The 19,260-nt window shown below is 38.1% G+C and overlaps 1 protein-coding gene across 1 annotated transcript in view; it reads left to right on the forward strand.

Moving 5' to 3' along the window:
- Window positions 1–19,260, forward strand: part of cacna1fa (calcium channel, voltage-dependent, L type, alpha 1F subunit a) — a 36,225-nt gene that overhangs the window by 4,037 nt on the left and 12,928 nt on the right. Inside the window, exons 4-29 of the mRNA XM_077569579.1 lie at window positions 1,929–2,068; window positions 3,419–3,564; window positions 3,641–3,793; window positions 5,122–5,318; window positions 5,399–5,502; window positions 5,584–5,726; window positions 6,620–6,685; window positions 6,757–6,820; window positions 7,303–7,329; window positions 7,489–7,649; window positions 7,810–8,035; window positions 9,532–9,739; window positions 9,805–9,925; window positions 10,007–10,079; window positions 10,160–10,223; window positions 10,298–10,355; window positions 13,128–13,224; window positions 13,328–13,457; window positions 13,536–13,595; window positions 14,875–14,981; window positions 15,068–15,155; window positions 16,601–16,708; window positions 16,780–16,832; window positions 16,952–17,098; window positions 17,168–17,369; window positions 18,935–19,093. Coding sequence (XP_077425705.1) covers window positions 1,929–2,068; window positions 3,419–3,564; window positions 3,641–3,793; window positions 5,122–5,318; window positions 5,399–5,502; window positions 5,584–5,726; window positions 6,620–6,685; window positions 6,757–6,820; window positions 7,303–7,329; window positions 7,489–7,649; window positions 7,810–8,035; window positions 9,532–9,739; window positions 9,805–9,925; window positions 10,007–10,079; window positions 10,160–10,223; window positions 10,298–10,355; window positions 13,128–13,224; window positions 13,328–13,457; window positions 13,536–13,595; window positions 14,875–14,981; window positions 15,068–15,155; window positions 16,601–16,708; window positions 16,780–16,832; window positions 16,952–17,098; window positions 17,168–17,369; window positions 18,935–19,093 — 3,102 coding nt within the window. The remainder of the gene's footprint in view (window positions 1–1,928; window positions 2,069–3,418; window positions 3,565–3,640; window positions 3,794–5,121; window positions 5,319–5,398; window positions 5,503–5,583; window positions 5,727–6,619; window positions 6,686–6,756; window positions 6,821–7,302; window positions 7,330–7,488; window positions 7,650–7,809; window positions 8,036–9,531; window positions 9,740–9,804; window positions 9,926–10,006; window positions 10,080–10,159; window positions 10,224–10,297; window positions 10,356–13,127; window positions 13,225–13,327; window positions 13,458–13,535; window positions 13,596–14,874; window positions 14,982–15,067; window positions 15,156–16,600; window positions 16,709–16,779; window positions 16,833–16,951; window positions 17,099–17,167; window positions 17,370–18,934; window positions 19,094–19,260) is intronic.

A 19,260-nucleotide genomic window follows, 5' to 3' on the forward strand; every position in this document is an offset into this window, starting at 1 on the left:
TTCCATGTATGGCATATAGTTGTGACTGGGAGAAGCACTCATGTACATTTCATTGCTAAGATAAGACTTAATTTTCTCTTAGAAGGTACAGGGTGCTACTCAAAGATTCGTCTGCATCATCAACAATCAAATTAACTAATTCACTGCCATTGATGGCTATAGACGTCAAAAATTCATTTGAACTATTTCTATTAGTTTAACTTTTTTTCCTACTTTTGTAAACAAAGGTATGAAAACCTAGAAAAAAAATATTGGATATTTAGAACAGATATAAAAATTTTGATTAGTCGTGAGTTAACTATTGAAGCCATGCAATTAATTACAATTTAAAAAATTAATTGCTTGATGCGATTTTTAAAAAAGAGAGAGAAAAGGTTATTAAAAATTAGGGGCGCCAGGCGATTAAATTTTTTAATCGTAATTAACTCATTTACTGCCAATGACGGCTATAAACGTCAAAAATTGATTTAAACTATTTCTATTAGTTAAATATTTTTTCCCACTTTTGTTACCAAGAATATGAAAACCTAGAATTTTTTAATTGTTTATTTAGAACAGATATGAAATTTGTGATTAATCGCGAGTTAACTAGTGAAGTCATGAGATTAATTAAAATTAAAAAATGTAATCGTCTGACGGCCCAAATTTTTTATAATATTTTCTTTCCTTTTTTTTTTTTTTAATTTTTATTCATTCACTGCCGTTGATGGCTATAAACGTCAAAAATTAATTTTAACTATTTCTATTAGTTTATTTTTTCCCCCACTTTTGTTAATAAGAGTATGGAAACCTAGAATTTTTTTATTGTACATTTAGAACAGATATAAAATTTGTGATTAATCGTGAGTTAACTAGTGAAGTCATGCGATTAATTACAATTTAAAAAAATAACCGCCTTATGCCCCGAATTTTTAACAATCTTTAAAAAAAATTAATTTATGGCAGTGAATGAGTTAATCGCATGACTTCACTAGTTAACTCACGATTAATCAAAATTTTTATATCTGTTCTAAATGTACAAAAAAAATTATCTAGGTTTTCATTCTCTTGTTAACAAAAGTGGGGAAAAAATGTTAAACTAATAGAAATAGTTAAACTGAATTTTTGACGTCTATAACCGTCAATGGCAAACAATGAGTTGAAGTAAACCTCATCAGAAAGGAAAAAAATCAATACGTAATGTAAACCTAACCCCTACGAGTCACAATTTTGAGATAATATATGAATGAAATGTGATTCATATTTCAACCTTTTTCTTTGGGATCCTCTTGTAATGTACAGAAAAGAGTGAACAATTGCTGAGAAGGTAATGTCGGCGTGATCAACAGTAATTGCATTAGAGGGGGCTAAAAACCCTCAGCTGAGTGACCCAGTGACTCTGGATGGTGACTTAGTTAAATACCAACCATCTGCCTTTCTGCCTCCATCCCAATACTGCCTGCTCGTCTGTCTTTTGTAATCATACTGAAGTGAGTTCATCAATAAGCACACGAAGTAATCATCTTCTAATCAATCAAAACTCAAGCATGTACGTGATGCTTTACTGTACAAGGCCGGCGAGGCAAGTAGAACTCTTGATTGGATTTAGGCTAAACTGACCGTTGAACATTTCTGCACTTCAAACGGATAGTTTGATCCGATTTTGCATCATCTTTTTGGTGTGAATTGCACTTCGTGTTTCAGCTGAGCTGTCGGTCCGAGGCACAAGCCAAGCGCGAGTGCCACTTCTAAGACGACCTAAGCAGCTGGTTTCACCAAAAGGATTGAGTGGCTGGATTAAGTGGGTTAGAGGTTCAACGCCGGCGCACGAGCAGCCTTTTGGCAATCCGTTTCATGTATTGGCACAGCAAGCTCGCAGTTGTCTCTCGTGACATTTTTATTCCCGTTCGTGGCCTCTCGTGCGTTCAAAGGTTTTCATGTGCTTTCAGGAACAAGTGGAGTACGTCTTCCTGGTCATCTTCACCATCGAGACGTTCACCAAAATTCTGGCCTACGGTTTAGTCATGCACCCCAGCGCTTACATACGCAGCGGATGGAACTTGCTGGATTTTGTCATCGTCATTGTCGGGTATTTGTTGGGGATTTGAATTGTTGATTTTGCAGCTGCAACAATTAATCCACAGATAATTAAATAGCGATTTAATAAGTGGCAGTCAACCTTAAACATCTCTTGACAATAATATGTTATATGTGACCTCACTAGTCTAAACATGACATTCTGATTAATATTACATTTGTGGAATAAGAGTTATGAAGCAAAATTCAGCCATTTTTTATCCATCTCAGGGGGCGGCCATTTTGCCACTTGCTGTTGACTGAAGATGACATCAATGTTGCCCAGGGCTCAGATAACAACCAATCACAGCTCACCTGTTTTCTAAAGATGAGCTCTGATTGGTTGTTGCCTGTGACACGAGCAACGTTGATGTCATTTTCAGTCGACAGCAAGTGGGAAAATGGCCGCCATTTCCGCAAAATCCAGCCATTTTTAACCATCTCAGTGGGTGGCCATTTTGTCACTTGCTGTCGACTGAAGATGACATCAATGTTGCTCAGGGCTCAGGCAACGACCAATCACAGCTCACCTGTTTTCTGAAGCTGAGCAACATTGATGTCATCTTCAGTCGACAGCAAGTGGCAAAATGGCCGCCCCCTGAGATGACTAAAAATGGCTGAATTTTGCTTCATAACTCGTATTCCACAAATGTAATATTAATCAGAATGTCATGTTTAGACTAGTGAGGTCACATATAACATATTATTATCAAAAATTGTAACTTCCTCTTTAAACAATTAAGTTTAGATCCATTGATATAACTTAAAATTGTCTAAATGCTCATTTAATATATATATTAGATTTATTTATATATGTATATATATTAGATTTATTTAGCCAGGCAAAATAGATTAAGAACTTTTTTATTTATTTACAACTGTGTGGTCTGACAAGGCAAAACTTCTTAAAGGAAAACAGATAAAAAAAAAGAATTAAAACAAACAAAAACAAACAAATAGACTATAAACGAAGACAATAAACATAAGTAACACAAAGCACACAGAAAATTACAGCCTATCAAAAGTACATATTGGATTTCTGTGACCCTCCATGAACACAGACTCTAAACTTAAATATCTAAATAAGACATTTGCAAACATTTGTTTGCTGCCTTTTTTTCTGACATGTTATGAGCCAAGCCAGGAACTGAATCATCATCCTCATCATTAATCTATTTAAAAAAAAAAAAACTATAGCCACCTGCCAGACTTATAAAGCAATAGTTGGGGGGAAAAAGAGATTTAGCAAATGAATTATATTCATTTTCATTATAGTTGGCTACAAAAACTCTGAAGTGTCACTATTCTCTATAAATCTGTTGATGTGATGGGTGTGGCTAATTCATGTGGTGTGTTTGTGCAGGCTTTTCAGCGTCATAGCAGAAGGCATGACGGACCACAAGCCAGGGGAGGCCCATCACGCTGCGGGAAAACCCGGAGGCCTGGACGTGAAAGCTCTGAGAGCCTTCAGGGTGTTGAGACCGCTGCGACTGGTGTCCGGCGTACCAAGTGCGTTCGCTTCCATCTTCCCGCTTCTTCTTCTTCTGTCGCCTTCCCATCGAAACGTGTGTATAAATCTCACCAGGTTTGCAGATTGTGTTGAATTCAATCATGAAAGCCATGGTCCCGCTCCTCCACATCGGTATGCTGGTCATGTTCGTCATCATCATCTACGCCATCATCGGCTTGGAGCTTTTTATTGGCAGGATGCACAAGACGTGCCACTTCTCCAGCACAGGTTTCTGAAAACGTCGCTCTTGTATTCGATGTTTAGGTCATCATGTCACATTTATTTGGGGATTTCAATGATTGATTTCAACCATTCTTGTTGACACACTACATAACAAGACACAGTTTTTTTTCTCACTGGCTGACGTGAAATCATATGATTGATTTTTTTTAAGTCAGTTAGGACTACCAAAATGATTTTCATTAGCTTAATGCCAGAAGAATGAGGGTATGATTTTTTGTTGTTGCTAACTTTTCATTATTTTCTTCAAAGTCAAACATGTACATTTACAGGACGATTACGCCTTTAAACAATTTTGGAAGGCCCAGAAGATGTTTAATCCTTTAAGCCAGTAGTCACCAACCACCCAGCAGGCTGCACAGTTGAAAGAGAGAAAAAAGAAAACAACTTCCGGTATAGCCAAGATTTTATTTTGAAAAGTGACCAAATTCTCAGTTTCAACTGTCAAGGACAGACTCTTGACACATGCCAAGATGCTAATTATCTCGCTCGCTAACGCTAACAAGCTTCGGGTGACGTCCTCTTTTACCAGGACATTCAATTTTTTACGTCCTGGACAGGTTTTGTAAATTCTTTAAAATGCCTGTTTTTCATTGAACGGCAAATAGGAGGCGGTGTGCACTGTTTTACCGCGACTGATGAAAAATGAAAGGTGGGTTTTGTGTGTGCGTATTATAATTGTTATATATTTAGAAAGTATAATTTTTTTAAAGAAAAAAGTAGGTTATTTTAAGTACATCACTTCCTCAGCGTTCAAATAATGAGCTGCGAGGGCGGTTTAGGATTTTAACTCAGTAGTAAAACATTGTGCGGTACGATCCCCTCTCGCCCCATTACAAAATAAAAATAAATAGATAAAAAATAAGGACCAAACTTTCAGTATCATATAAGTAGCTCAAAGCCAGGCTGAATGTCCTTTATTTATTAAAAAAAAAAAATGAAGATATGGTCACCATACACAAGTTCAAATTTTTTCTAAGTCAACTAATCTTCGAAATATTTTCAAAGTGCCACCTCTGGAGCCTCTGCAGGGGGGCTCTCGCCTGTCATATCCGACATAGGAGCGCTATGGGGCAGCCTCCCTGACCACAGGTGTCCCCTCCCTGGCTGGTTCTCAAAATTTTTGGTAGCCAATCTTCAAAATATTTTCAAAGTGCCACCTCTGGAGCCACAAGCTGGCAAAATGAGAGGGAAAAAAATGTACAGTGTTTGGAAAATGTCTTTGCAACGGGGAAATGCCCCAGTGAGACATCACAAGAGGCGAACAATGGTGCGTCCACATTCAAAGTGACTGCCTGTGTCTGTTTTTCTTCCAGGCATGATGGTGGAGGACGACCCGTCGCCTTGCGCCTTTGCGGGGAGCGGTCGCTTCTGCGTGACTAACGGGAGCGAGTGCAGGGGCAAGTGGGAGGGTCCCAACGGCGGCATCACAAATTTCGACAACATTTTCTTCGCCATGCTGACCGTCTTCCAGTGCATCACCATGGAAGGCTGGACAGACGTGCTCTACTGGGTAACCGTCCCGGCCTGTTCATTTCTTCTTCCACTGCATTCCTCCACTAAAATACCCCATTTTTCCGTTTTTCCTCAAAGATGAACGACGCCATCGGTTATGAGATCCCGTGGGTGTATTTCGTTTCTCTGGTCATCTTTGGGTCCTTTTTCATCATCAATCTCGTTTTGGGTGTGTTGAGCGGGTAGGTAGACTTTTGTGGTGATCATCGTGTGACCTTCAAATCAGAAGTCAGTCCTGATGTGTTGTTCTTGTGGCTTTGCAGAGAGTTTTCTAAGGAAAGGGAAAAGGCGGTAGCTCGCGGCGAGCTGCAGAAGGCGCAAGAGAGCAAGCAGATGGAGGAGGACATGGTCGGCTACATGGACTGGCTCATCGAGGCCGAGGATGTGGACGAGGAAGGGAATAAACGTCAGTTGCACCACTTGCACACACTCAATCCTCTTTTCGTTTTTAACTCTTCATAATTTTACAACATCCAACTACTTGTACGATTATCAACCAATTTAAACTTGATCATATTCCAAAATTCTGGAAAGGATGGCTTTGTTTTTCATTTCAAATATGCCCACATTTTTGACAATTCCACATTTCACAACCAAAAATGTCCATATGTTGTTTGATGTTGTTGATGTTCAACAACATCCAAATAACTTTAAACAATTTTCAACATTCAAAGAATTCACATATTACAGAAATTGCACATTTTCCCCACATTAACATTTCCACATTTAGACATATTACATTGGTCCCTCCTCCTTCAACATTTCTTAACCAATCCAAACTGCAATTTATCTTCCACATTCCCAAAATTTAACTTTTTTTTTTTAAACTTCCACATTTTCAGCATTAAAATTCACAAATGCAAACATACTCTAAATTATTCTCCCTTTCTTTGGCATTTCCTGACTGTTTCAAATCATTCCACCTACAAAATATTTTCCACATTCAAAAATGTCCACATTTTTCCATATTAAAATTCATAAATTAAGACATGTTGCATATCCTCATTCAAACCATTACAACTTCACGATATTTTCAACATTCCCCAAAAAGATTTTTCACATCAAAATTCTACATCAAATAATATTTCGCATTTCTTGACTATTTCAAACCATTCCAACTGCAAAATGCTTTCCACATTCTCAAATTTGCACACATTCAAAAGCCTGTATATTTTTCACAAAATTCCCCAAAAGGTATTCACATAAAAATTTACAAATTAATCCATATTTTGCATATATGCCGCAGTCTCAAAGCCAAAGGCAATCTTGACCCAAACGACCTTTCTTTTGTCCCCAAAGGAGCGGCAATTGCCAAGAAGAAGATGATGAAGAAGTTTGGCTGGTACAAACAGAGTGAAGATGGAGGTGCGTTCGTCAACTCTGACGTTGGGTCGTCACGTTCGTCTCGTTCTGTAACGGCCTCTACCTTCCCGCAGAATCCGACTCGGATGATGACATAGCGTACCTCGACGATGACAGCGGCTTCTGCGCTTCTCTCATGTAAGAGGATAATATGGAATATTGGAAGTGATTCCAAACCAGTTAGTGTGCTGTGAGAGATCATTACATGAGAGGCAGGGCTTCCAATTTTTTTTTTTTTACAAAAATGATCATGGATAAGCTTTCTCATAAGGGGCGACTTGGAGCCAATCACAAGAAGGAGTCATGCCATATGACGTGACAAAACTAATTTCAACTGTTTTGAAGAAAATGCTACGCACTTGGGGCGAGTGAAATCAAACAAAACATGGATAACGCGCTTGCTGGCCTCCCCAAAACTACTTTCTGTAACTCATGAATATTTTTCAAGCTACATTTTGCTCTTGTACTCTTCCAAATTTTCTATAGTGAAAATGATCAGAGCCATAGAGCAGTCTGTAAGAGTGACAATTTTGCACCTGTTATTTAGGATCTTACTATGACATCCTAAATCATTTTTATTGATTACCTTGTTTTTCACTAATTTCTTTCTTGTTTTCCAGGGCCAAGATGATGGCCAACAGCTTCTGGTAAGATCTTCAAACAAACTCTCATGCTTATTTATTTTCATCTCTCCCATAACAGATTTACACAATTGCATAAAATAATTAATGACAGCGAAAAAGCTCCCAAGTCTGTGCAGCGATGAATTGTTTAAAAAAAAATGAGCTCCTTTGCTCTTTCCGTAGTGACCAATTGTGCCAGTTGAACCACACGTTCAGGAAGAACTGCCGCGTTGCCGTCAAGACCACCAACTTTTACTGGCTGGTTCTTCTTCTGGTGTTTCTCAACACATTGGCCAGTGCCTCCGAGCATTACGGCCAGCCAAAATGGCTGACTGAAATGCAAGGTAATGTAAAAAGTTACAAAATGATATATTGTGGTCTCATTTTTTGCCAAACAAAAACTTTTAAATGGGGGGTAGACTTTTTAAATCCTCTGTAGCAGGTGTAGCGCACATTTAATGGCCCAGTGACAGCTTTCCGTGTATTTGCCGCTCGTCCCCTCAGAGCGAGCCAATAAGATCCTGCTGCTGCTCTTCACGCTGGAGATGCTGATGAAGATGTACGCCTTCGGCCTGCAGATCTACTTCATGGCCCTCTTCAATCGCTTCGACTGCTTCGTGGTGTGCGGCGGCATCCTGGAGACGCTGCTGGTGGAGTGGGACTTCATCCCGCCCATCGGCATCTCTGTGCTTCGCTGCATCCGACTGCTCAGGATTTTCAAGATGACTCGGTAAAGACGGACACGTTTAGTCGCAAATACTTATGATATTAGTACAAACTTTGAAAATGAGGCAGAGCTTTTAGTCCAAAAGAGTGCAGTATAGCTAACAATCTAAATCAGTGCTTCTGAATTAGTTTTTTGTTACTCCAACTGCTAAAGAAGAAAATATTTCGCACTCCCCCAGACCCTGACCCCAAATCTCTGCTGCAACCATAAATATGATTCGTCTGTAAAATTTAAGTACACTTCTGCAGATGAGCTAATACTCCTCCTGCACTCTCTGACAACGAGAGCACCACTGCCACCTACTGTAGTGGATGTGCAATTGCTTTTTATTCTAGTACAGATTAAATTGAGAAGCACTGCAGTTTAAATATAGGCGGGGGGAAAAAACTCAAAATGTACTGCCCACAAAATAAAATATGTACTTACGTATTTGAAAACAAAACAATGATTAACTCATTAACTGCCATTGACGGTTATAGACGTCAAAAATTCATTTGAACTATTTCTATTAGTTTAACTTTTTTTTCCACTTTTGTTAACAAGAGTATGAAAACCTAGAATTTTTTAAATTGTACATTTAGAACAGATATAAAATTAGTGATTAATCATGAGTTAACTAGTGAAGTCATGCGATTAATTACGAAAAAAAATTAATTACCTGACGCCCCTAATTTTTAATAATCTTTCCTTTTTTTAAATCGTGTCAGGCGATGTAAATTTTGGATTGTAATTAACTGCATGACTTCAATAGTTAACTCACGATTAATCACAAATTTTTACATCTGTTCTAAATGTACAGTATTTTTTTTCTAGGTTTTCATACTCTTGTTAACAAAATATATATATATTTTTTAAATAGAAATAGTTCAAATGAATTTTTGACGTCTATAACCGTCAATGGCAGTTAATGAGTTAATCATTGTTTTGTTTTCAAATACGTAAGTACATATTTTATTTTGTGGGCAGTACATTTTGAGTTTTTTCCCCCCGCCTATATTTAAACTGCAGTGCTTCTCAATTTAATCTGTACTAGAATAAAAAGCAATTGCACATCCACTACAGTAGGTGGCAGTGGTGCTCTCGTTGTCAGAGAGTGCAGGAGGAGTATTAGCTCATCTGCAGAAGTGTACTTAAATTTTACAGACGAATCATATTTATGGTTGCAGCAGAGATTTGGGGTCAGGGTCTGGGGGAGTGCGAAATATTTTCTTCTTTAGCAGTTGGATACCAATGGCAGTGAATTAGTGAAGATTAAATGCAAAATATATTGCACTTTTAAGCTAAATACTTAAATAAGTGCTTAACAAATTGTCTACTGTACTGGATTTACAACAACAAAAAATTGCCAGTGTAATGTTATGCGTAGTTTGAAGATTTAATTGAATGATTCTTTTGTTTATTACAAGATGGAGCCCCTCGCTTTAAGAATGTCTGCAAATGTATTTCACAAGGTTAAGTCACTTTCCTAATGTTTGACGACATCCCCTTGTTGGTTTCAGGCACTGGGCGGCCTTGTCCGACTTGGTCAACTCGCTGCTCAACTCCATGAAAGCCATCTGCTCCCTCCTGCTGCTGCTCTTCCTCTTCCTCATCATCTTCGCCCTGCTCGGCATGCAGCTCTTCGGAGGCAAATTTAACTTTGACGAGACTCAAATGAAGAGGAGCACTTTCGACTCCTTCCCTCAAGCGCTGCTCACCTGCTTTCAGGTGATTTCACGCAGCCCCACGTTTGTTTCCCGTCGTCCGGGTTTGATGCTTATTCTGTTTTGCAGATCCTCACCGGAGAGGATTGGAACGCGGTGATGTACGACGGCATCATGGCCTACGGAGGACCGGTCTTTCCCAATATGGTGGTGTGCATTTATTTTGTCATCCTGTTTGTCTGCGGTAACTGTATCCTTTCCCGCCGAGTACTTTACGCCAAATGCAACCAGCGAGCGCAGTGTAAGTTGCCTTAACGTGTGGCGTGATCAGACATCCTGCTCAACGTCTTCTTGGCTATCGCTGTCGACAACTTGGCCGGAGGTGGTGGGCAGAAAACTGTCGAGTAGGTTTGAGGCTTGTTCTGCTCACTTTGTCATATAATTGATGAAACGCGTTCGGACAAAACCTGTTTTGGGTTTTTAGAGAGAAAAAAGATGATGAGGAAGAGTGGGATGATGACGACGACAAGGAGGATGAAGATGCTGGGGTAAAGTGCTTGATCGCAACCGATAGAACTTGATTATGGAAGTGAGTTGTCCTTATTTTGCATTCTGTGTGCAGAACGAGGATGATGACTGGCAGGAGAATGAAGAGCTGAGGGCTATTGAGGGGTTGGAGGGTAAGCAGGAAGCACGGCATGCTCCGGAACTCGCACACACAAAGTTCCTCAAACATTTGCAGGTTATGATCCCTTGTTGAAGTGTAAGCCGCGAAGCCAAACTGTGAGCCAGTTCACACCAGCGCATTTTGATAAATCACATTTATTTACCACGACCTGCAAGTTTTTCAGCCATCAATTTGATCCCATTAGTGGCTTACTCTGAACACCGTCACCATAAGATACCAATAATGTGTACGGCATGAATATTTGTTCTTTCGAAATGCAGAGACTTCTTCACGTTAATCGTTGTGGCAGTTCTTTACAGTCGCACTGCAAAATACTGAGTATTGTGTCACGCGAAAGTAGACAAGACACACAAGTTGCAAAACAGACCATTTTTATATTCAAAAATTTAAACACATTAATTAACAGAGAGCAGGGCTTGATTCAGATGGCCTCAAAGAAAACACTTGACGGAGAAACCTGGACTAAGGCCCTTGAGTCCAGCAACTGAAAATAAGAGTCACTAGACAAACTAAGAGAGCTTAATACAGGACCATAGAAACTGCATAGCAGCTGACAACATCATTATAAGGGACATAGCAACTGCATAGCAACAAAACAAATAAGAGTGATTAAACAAACTACTAGTGTTTAATACAGGACCGTAGAAACCGCATTGCAATTGGCAATATCATTATAAGGGACATAGCAATTGCACAGCAACTAAAAATAAGAGTCACTAGACAAATTAAGAGGGATTAATACAGGACCATAGCAACTGACATCATCATCACTATAACGGACACAGCAACAAGAAATAAGAGTGATGAGACAAACTAAAAGTGATTAATATAGGACCATAGCGACTACATAGCAATTGACAACATCATCATTATAAGGGACATAGCAACAAAAAAATAATAGTGACTAGTCAAACAAAGTGATTAATACAGGACCATAGAAACTGTATAGCATCTGACAAAATCATTCATTATAAGGGACATAGCAACTGCATAGCAACAAAATAAATAAGATTGATTAAACAAATTACTAGTGTTTAATACAGGACCATAAAAAATTGCATAGCAACTGACATTATCATTATAAGGGTCATAACAACTGCATAACAACTAAAAATAAGCATCACTAGACAAACTAAGAGGGATTAATACATGGCCATAGCAACTGACATCATCATCATTATAAGGGACATAGCAACAAGAAATGAGAGTGACTAGACAAACTAAAAGTGATTAATACAGGACCATAGAAACTGTATAGCAGCTGACAACACCATTATAAGGGACATAGCAACTGCATAGCAACAAAATAAATAAGAGTGATTAAACAAATTACTAGTGTTTAATACAGGGCCATAAAAACTACATGGCAACTGACATTATCATCATAAGGGACATAGCAACTGCATAACAACTAAAAATAAGAACCACTAGACAAACTAAGAGGGATTAATACAGGGCCATAGCAACTGACACCATCATCGTTATAAGGGACATAGCAACAAGAAATGAGAGTGACTAGACAAACTAAAAGTGATTAATACAGGACCATAGAAACTGTATAGCAGCTGACAACATCATTATAAGGGACATAGCAACTGCATAGCAACAAAATAAATAAGAGTGATTAAACAAATTACTAGTGTTTTATACAGGGCCATAAAAACTACATAGTAACTGACATTATCATCATAAGGGATATAGCAACTGCATAACAACTAAAAATAAGAATCACTAGACAAACTAAGAGGGATTAATACAGGGCCATAGCAACTGACATCATCATCGTTATAAGGGACATAGCAACAAGAAATGAGAGTGACTAGACAAACTAAAAGTGATTAATACAGGACCATAGAAACTGTCTAGCAGCTGACAACATCATTATAAGGGACATAGCAACTGCATAGCAACAAAATAAATAAGAGTGATTAAACAAATTACTAGTGTTTAATACAGGGCCATAAAAACTGCATAGCAACTGACATTATCATCATAAGGGACATAGCAACTGCATAACAACTAAAAATAAGAATCACTAGACAAACTAAGAGGGATTAATACAGGGCCATAGCAACTGACATCATCATCGTTATAAGGGACATAGCAACAAGAAATGAGAGTGATGAGACAAACTAAAAGTGATTAATACAGGACCATAGCAACTTCATAGCAACTGACAACATCTCATTCTAAGGCACATAGCAAATAAAAAGAATGACTAGACAAACTAAGTGATTAATACAGGGCCATAGCAACTGCATAGCAACAGACAACATCATTATAAGGGATATAGAAACTGCATAGCAAAAAAAATTAAGAGTGACCACACAAACAAAGAGTGATTAATGCAGGACCGTAGCAACTGACATTGTTATTATAAGGGATTTAGCAACTGCATACCAAGTGAGATTAGTAGCATCAGAAGGGACAAATGAGGCCTGTAACAACACAATGATCCAACCCAAAACACATAACCAATTGTTTCTCATGTTTATTACACAAAGTAATCATTATACAGTATTAGAAACACCACCACAAACTGCTGCTTTGATTAAAACTGCTGACAATGTCAATCAATACTGAACATTTATTTTGATACAGCCCTTGCACTGTATGTCATTATATTGTGCAAGTGGTCATAATGTGACCGCTCGGTTTATTATCCAGAAATTGTCAGCTTTGGGGGCTGAATTCTTCTTTTTTTTTCTTCCAGACGGGATAATAAAAGAAAGAAGGTGTAATAATTTGTGCTTTGTACTTGTAGGAGTTGCCCCAATGAAGCCAGAGTTCTCCGGTCCCAAAGAAAAAATTGTGCCCATCCCTGACGGCAGCTCCTTCTTCATTCTTGGAAAGAAGAACTGGTGAGTTCAAACACACGTCAGATATTTCTTTCAAACGCAGTTGACTGATTCCACAAACCGCTAGCTGAACTGCCATTTCTCATGGTCTCCTTGGAATTCCCAGCTTGCGAGTGGCCTGCCACAACCTCATCCATCACCCCTACTTCACCAACTTCATCCTCATCTTCATCATCCTCAGCAGCATCTCCCTGGCCGCCGAGGACCCCATTAAATCGCACTCATTCCGGAACATTGTGAGCGTTTCCTCACGCTGTCATGAACATCCTCTTGCTCCATCTTCACTCGGTTGATGCTGGCATTGTCCTCCTCAGGTGCTGGGTTACGCCGATTATGTTTTCACATCAGTCTTCACAGTTGAGATTGTGCTCAAGGTAAGGGTGGTCCTCACGTTATCACAAAGTCGTGGCTCACTCTTAACTCATTCACTGCCATCGACGGCTACAGACGTCAAAAGTTATTTTGAAACATTTCTATTAGTTTAACATTTTTCACACTTTTGTAAACAAGAGTATGAATACCTAGATTTTTTTTTTATTGTATTAGAACAGATATAAAATTTGTGATTAATGGGAACTGGTGCAGTCATGCGATTAATTACGATTAAAATTTGTAATCTCTTGACGCCCCTAATTTTTAATAATCTTTTCTTAAAAAAAAAAGGTTATTAAAAAAATAAGTAAAGAAAAGGGGCATCAGGTGATTAAAATTTGTAATCGTAATTAATCGCATGACTTCACTAGTTAACTCACGATTAATCACAAATGTAATATCTGTTCTAAATGTACAAAAAAAAATCTAGGCTTTCATACTCTTGTTAACAAAAATTAAAAAAATGTTAATTACGATTAAAAATTGTAATCGCCTGACGCCCCTAATTTTTAATAATCATTTCTTCAAAAAAAAAAAAGGTTATTAAAAAAATTAATAAAGAAAAGATTATTAAAAATTAGGGGCATCAGGTGATTAAAATTTGTAATCGTAATGAATCGCATGACTTCACTAGTTAACTCACGATTAATCACAGATTTAATATCTGTTCTAAATGTACGAAAAAAAATCTAGGCTTTCATACTCTTGTTAACAAAAATGGAAAAAATGTTAATTAAGATTAATTACGATAAAAAAAAAATTAATCGTCTGACGCCCCTAATTTTTAATAATCTTTTCTTTAAAAATAAGAAAATAAAAGGTTATTAAAAAAAAGAAAGAAAAGATTATTAAAAATTAGGGGCATCAGGTGATTAAAATTTGTAATCGTAATTAATCACATGACTTCACTAGTCAACTCACGATTAATCACAAATTTTATATCTGTTCTAAATGTACGAAAAAAATTCTAGGCTTTCATTCTTGTTAATAAAAATGGGGAAAAAAATTAAGTAAAATAAATAGTTAAATGAATTTTTGACGTGTGGATGAGTTAAAGAAGTTAAGAATAGTAAATATCATGTATAAATAGCTTTTGAAAAACAGGACGCTCTGTGTCACCTGAACTACATGGAGTCAATTTGAGTGTTTCTGTAACTACTAACAAGGGATGCAAGCTTTTGCGTAACTTTAGCAACATTAGCATGCGAGTGAGACTACCTTCGGCTCAACAATGGAAAAAAAAAAAAAAACACAAAATGATTTGAATACTGTCGTGTCTAGATGACTGTGTACGGCGCGTTCCTGCACACCGGATCCTTCTGCAGAAACGCCTTCAACCTGCTGGACTTGCTGGTGGTCGGCGTGTCGCTCACTTCCTTCTTTCTTCAGTGAGCTCATCCATCCTACAAGACGCTTTGCCGGAAACTTGCTTTAAATCTCGTTTAACATTCTCCAAATCTGTCTTTGCCCGCAGTTCCAGCGCTATTTCTGTGGTGAAGATTCTCAGAGTTCTCCGAGTGCTCAGACCTCTCCGTGCTATCAACAGAGCTAAGGGACTCAAAGTAAGTGGCTTCTTTTCATTTCACATTTCACTATGTTTCGATTTAGTTTTGGAAAGTGCTGCCTTGAGATACGAGTGACTCACTCCTGAGTTTCTTAAGATACAACTTGTATGTCAGACAATTTTTTTGCGAGTGACTTGCGAGCGCAAATTCAAAATGCAAGCGCTGTATGGCAGCAACACTTAATAATAATAATAATAATAATAATAACAACAATTCCTCAAAAAAAGAGACTTCAAACTCCCAGCTGAGGTTTACTATGAAATTAAAAATAAAACAAAGAATTACACATTGTGTAATTTAAACAATCAAACAACAATGAAACAATGAAACAATGAAAAATGCCATTGACTTGCTGATGCTAATGGTTAGCATTGATAGTCAGTTTTAAAAACAAACTGAAAAATATTTGAATACAAACAGTGTAGGCATATAATTTAACAATGTTCACAGGCATTTATTCTTCAACATCAACTAAAGAGGATGAATCTCACAGCATCTTACTAAATGACTTAAATTAGTAGTTGAAGTACAATTCTTATTTGTTTGGGTAGCCTATACTGCCTCCTGGTGGCCAAAGTGGGCACATCAGAAGGAACAGCACAATGAATTGGACTGCAACAATAGATCTTGATGCACAAACTGTTTACTGGTAATTATTTACATTCTATTTAATTGTGTTATTACTTTGTTTTTATACATTACATTAACTCATTCACTGCCATAAATACATAAAAATATATATATATTAAAAATTAGGGGCAAGAGGCGATTAATTTTTTTTATTGTAATTAATCGCATGACTTCACTAGTTAACTCACGATAAATCACAAATTTCTTATCTAATAGAAATAGTTAAAATTATTTTTTGACGTTTATAGTTATCAATGGCAGTCAATGAAGAAAAGATTAAAAATTCGGGGCGTCAAGCAATTAAAGTTTTAAATTGTAATGAATCACATGACTTCACTAGTTAGATTAATCACACATTTCATATCTGTTCTAAATGTACAATAAAAAAATTCTAGGGTTTCATACTCTTGTTAAAAAAAGTGGGAAAAAAAAGTTAAATTAATAGAAATAGTTCAAATGAATTTTTGACGTTTATAGACGTCAATGGCAGTGAATGAGTTAATACAAATTGCTCTTTTTCCTTAATAAAAAAACAAACAAAAAAGGCTGTAATGAATGAATGGCATTTCTATTCATTTCAATGGGGAACGATGATTTGAGACGCAAGTGTTTTGGGTTACGAGTGTGGTAATGGAACTAGTTAAACTCGTGTCTCAAGGCATCGCTGTACTTGAGTTGTTTGTGAAATTAGAAGGTCAATGACTTGATACAGCTCTTGTATTTGCTGCCGTGCAATTGCTCAGGTGTTCCTAATTTTGTGGCCGGGGAGGTTCACAAGCAGTCTGTGTTGTGTTTTGTTTTGCGCTCTCAAGAACGTGGTTCAGTGCGTGTTTGTGGCCATCCGCACCATCGGCAACATCTTGATCGTCACCACGCTCCTCCAGTTCATGTTCGCCTGTATCGGAGTGCAGCTCTTCAAGGTTCTCCGCATTTAGCTCGCCTTACCTGAAGGAGATCATCGTGTTCATTGTTACGCGTCTCAATGTTTCAGGGAAGGTTCTACAGCTGCACGGACGAAGCCAAACACACGCCTGATGAGTGCAAGTTAGTTTCATCTTGTCTTTCAAATCAAATCAAACTTTCTTTATATAGCACTTTTCCTAGACTGGCATTTGTCAATATTCAGTCTGAAAGTACTTGAGCCACATGTTGCGTCCTTGCAGGGGAACCTTTGTGGTGTATAAAGACGGCGATATGAACCATCCCATGGTGAAGGAGCGGATCTGGGAAAACAGCGATTTCAACTTTGACAACGTGCTGATGGGCATGCTGGCACTCTTCACCGTGTCCACGTTCGAAGGCTGGCCGCTGTAAGTCACCGCGGCGCTAGCTCACATAGCAACGTTGTGGGGTTTCATCGGTCTCCTCCTGCCTTGAAGGCTCCTTTACCGCTCGGTGGACGCCAACGCCATCAACCACGGGCCCATTTACAACTACCGAGTGGAAATCTCCATCTTTTTCATCATCTACATCATCATCATCGCCTTCTTCATGATGAACATTTTCGTGGGCTTTGTCATTATCACCTTCCGGGAACAAGGAGAGGCGGAATTCAAGAACTGCGAACTCAACAAAAACCAGGTTGGTTGCTACAAAAGTACACAGTAAATTCTGTAAAGTAAATCTGAAGAAAAAAAAGACTCTATTTTGATAAGGACCAAATAGACTCAGTTTTAGAGTAGGCTAAGAATTACACTAGAAAGAGAGTAAAATAAAGAATTGGAAAAAATCAAATAAAAGTCACTCAAGGCTGGAGGAACAAACTCACAAGCTTCAGCTTGGGAGACTGCTCAGGGAGTAGATCGGCTGTCTCCCAAGCTGAAGGACGTGAGTTCGTTCCTCCACCCTTGAGTGACTTTTTTTCCTTTATTTTACTCTCTTCCAATGGTAAATATTACTCTAAAACGGAAATTTTAAAAAGTTCTAAAAAATAAATTTTTACTGTTGATTTTAAGTATTGAGTACATTGGAGCTGCAGCTTTTGAATATTTTGGTATTCAGATATCCTACAGAAAATTCTGTAGAATAAGCGAGTATTCGGATAAAAAAAAAAGTGTAGACAAATGAATTACACATTGCACTTAATTTAAAAAATGCTTTTCATTTTTACATACTCAACCTTTTTTTTTTTACTTAAATGTTTCATATTATTCAACTTTTCATAATACTAAAATAGTATTGTGTAAAAGACATGTCTGTGACATGCATTCGTCAAAATTGACTTTGGATCTAATATTTCTGCTGTCCCTAAATCAGCCAAAAAACGCTCTGTTCAAAACGGCTTGTTTTAGGGGTGTGTCACTTTTATGTAAATAGCTGCACCAGGCCACGCCTTCTCTCTCAAAGGGGCAGTGATTTCTGTCATGGTAGCCATGTGCTAATGTTGCGAATGGAAACGACTGGCCATGGGAGCAGAAGAAAAGAAAAATACAGACATGTCTTTTACACATTTGGCAAAAAAATTAATCCACTGCCTTCTCAAAGACTTGGGACGAAGGAAGCAACCACTTTTTCCTGATCAATGTTTCCCTTCTCCAGAGAAAGCAGCCAGCTTTGTGAATTTCAGTGGGCGTGACAAACCTTTACCAGAGGCGGTGCCACTAACCCGAGGGGGCTGGGTCGAGTGCACTTTAATCTGCCCGTTTGAAGCACACATTTTAGAAAAGACGAGAAAGCTAAAGAAGTCACGGATGGACTTTTTTCTGGGATGCATATTATTGATAGAAAACCCCACTAAAGTGCATTTTCATACGATGGGACCTTTAAGTCTAATAGCGATTTTTCAGGCTAAAACAGCACAATTGAGTAATCTGGTTTGTTAAAAACAGGCGTAGAATAAACCGCAACTGTGTTAGACTGTCATCAAAAGTGTGCAGTCATCATCAACTATTAAACTGCAGTTGAAAAGTATTCAGCTGGATCTTGCCGGCCTATATTGGGCACTTACTGGCTTAGCGGCTAGCTGCTAGCCATTAGCCGCGAGCGCTGGTAACAGGTGTTGTCAACATCATCACCATTCGCTACTATTAGCAACTTTAAAATAAAAGCCGACCAAAATGTTGACCATTTGTTTAAAAAAAAAAAATCAAAATAGTCCAATTACTGAAGGACTAGGTGTCAATGGTTTGTGTTTGTGTGTTTTTCAGCGTCAGTGTGTGTACTACGCTCTGAAAGCTCAGCCCATCAAGATTTACATCCCCAAAAATCCCTCCCAGCTCAAATTCTGGAGGATTATCAACTCCAGCCAGTTTGAGTACGTCATGTTTGTGCTGATTCTGGGCAACACGCTCACGTTGGCCGTGCAGGTACTCGCGCTCGGCTACGGGCCGCCATTACCTCTCAGACATACTGTGAAAATGCTCTCACACATTAGTGAATTTTGTTTTGCTCACATGTACAACTGGAATGCTTTCATACACGCTACTGTTTTTTTTCTTTTTCTTATATACACTACTGAAACACTCATACACGT

This window comes from Vanacampus margaritifer, chromosome 1 (genome assembly GCF_051991255.1).
Source record: "Vanacampus margaritifer isolate UIUO_Vmar chromosome 1, RoL_Vmar_1.0, whole genome shotgun sequence".
In the NCBI taxonomy this organism is placed as follows: domain Eukaryota; kingdom Metazoa; phylum Chordata; class Actinopteri; order Syngnathiformes; family Syngnathidae; genus Vanacampus; species Vanacampus margaritifer.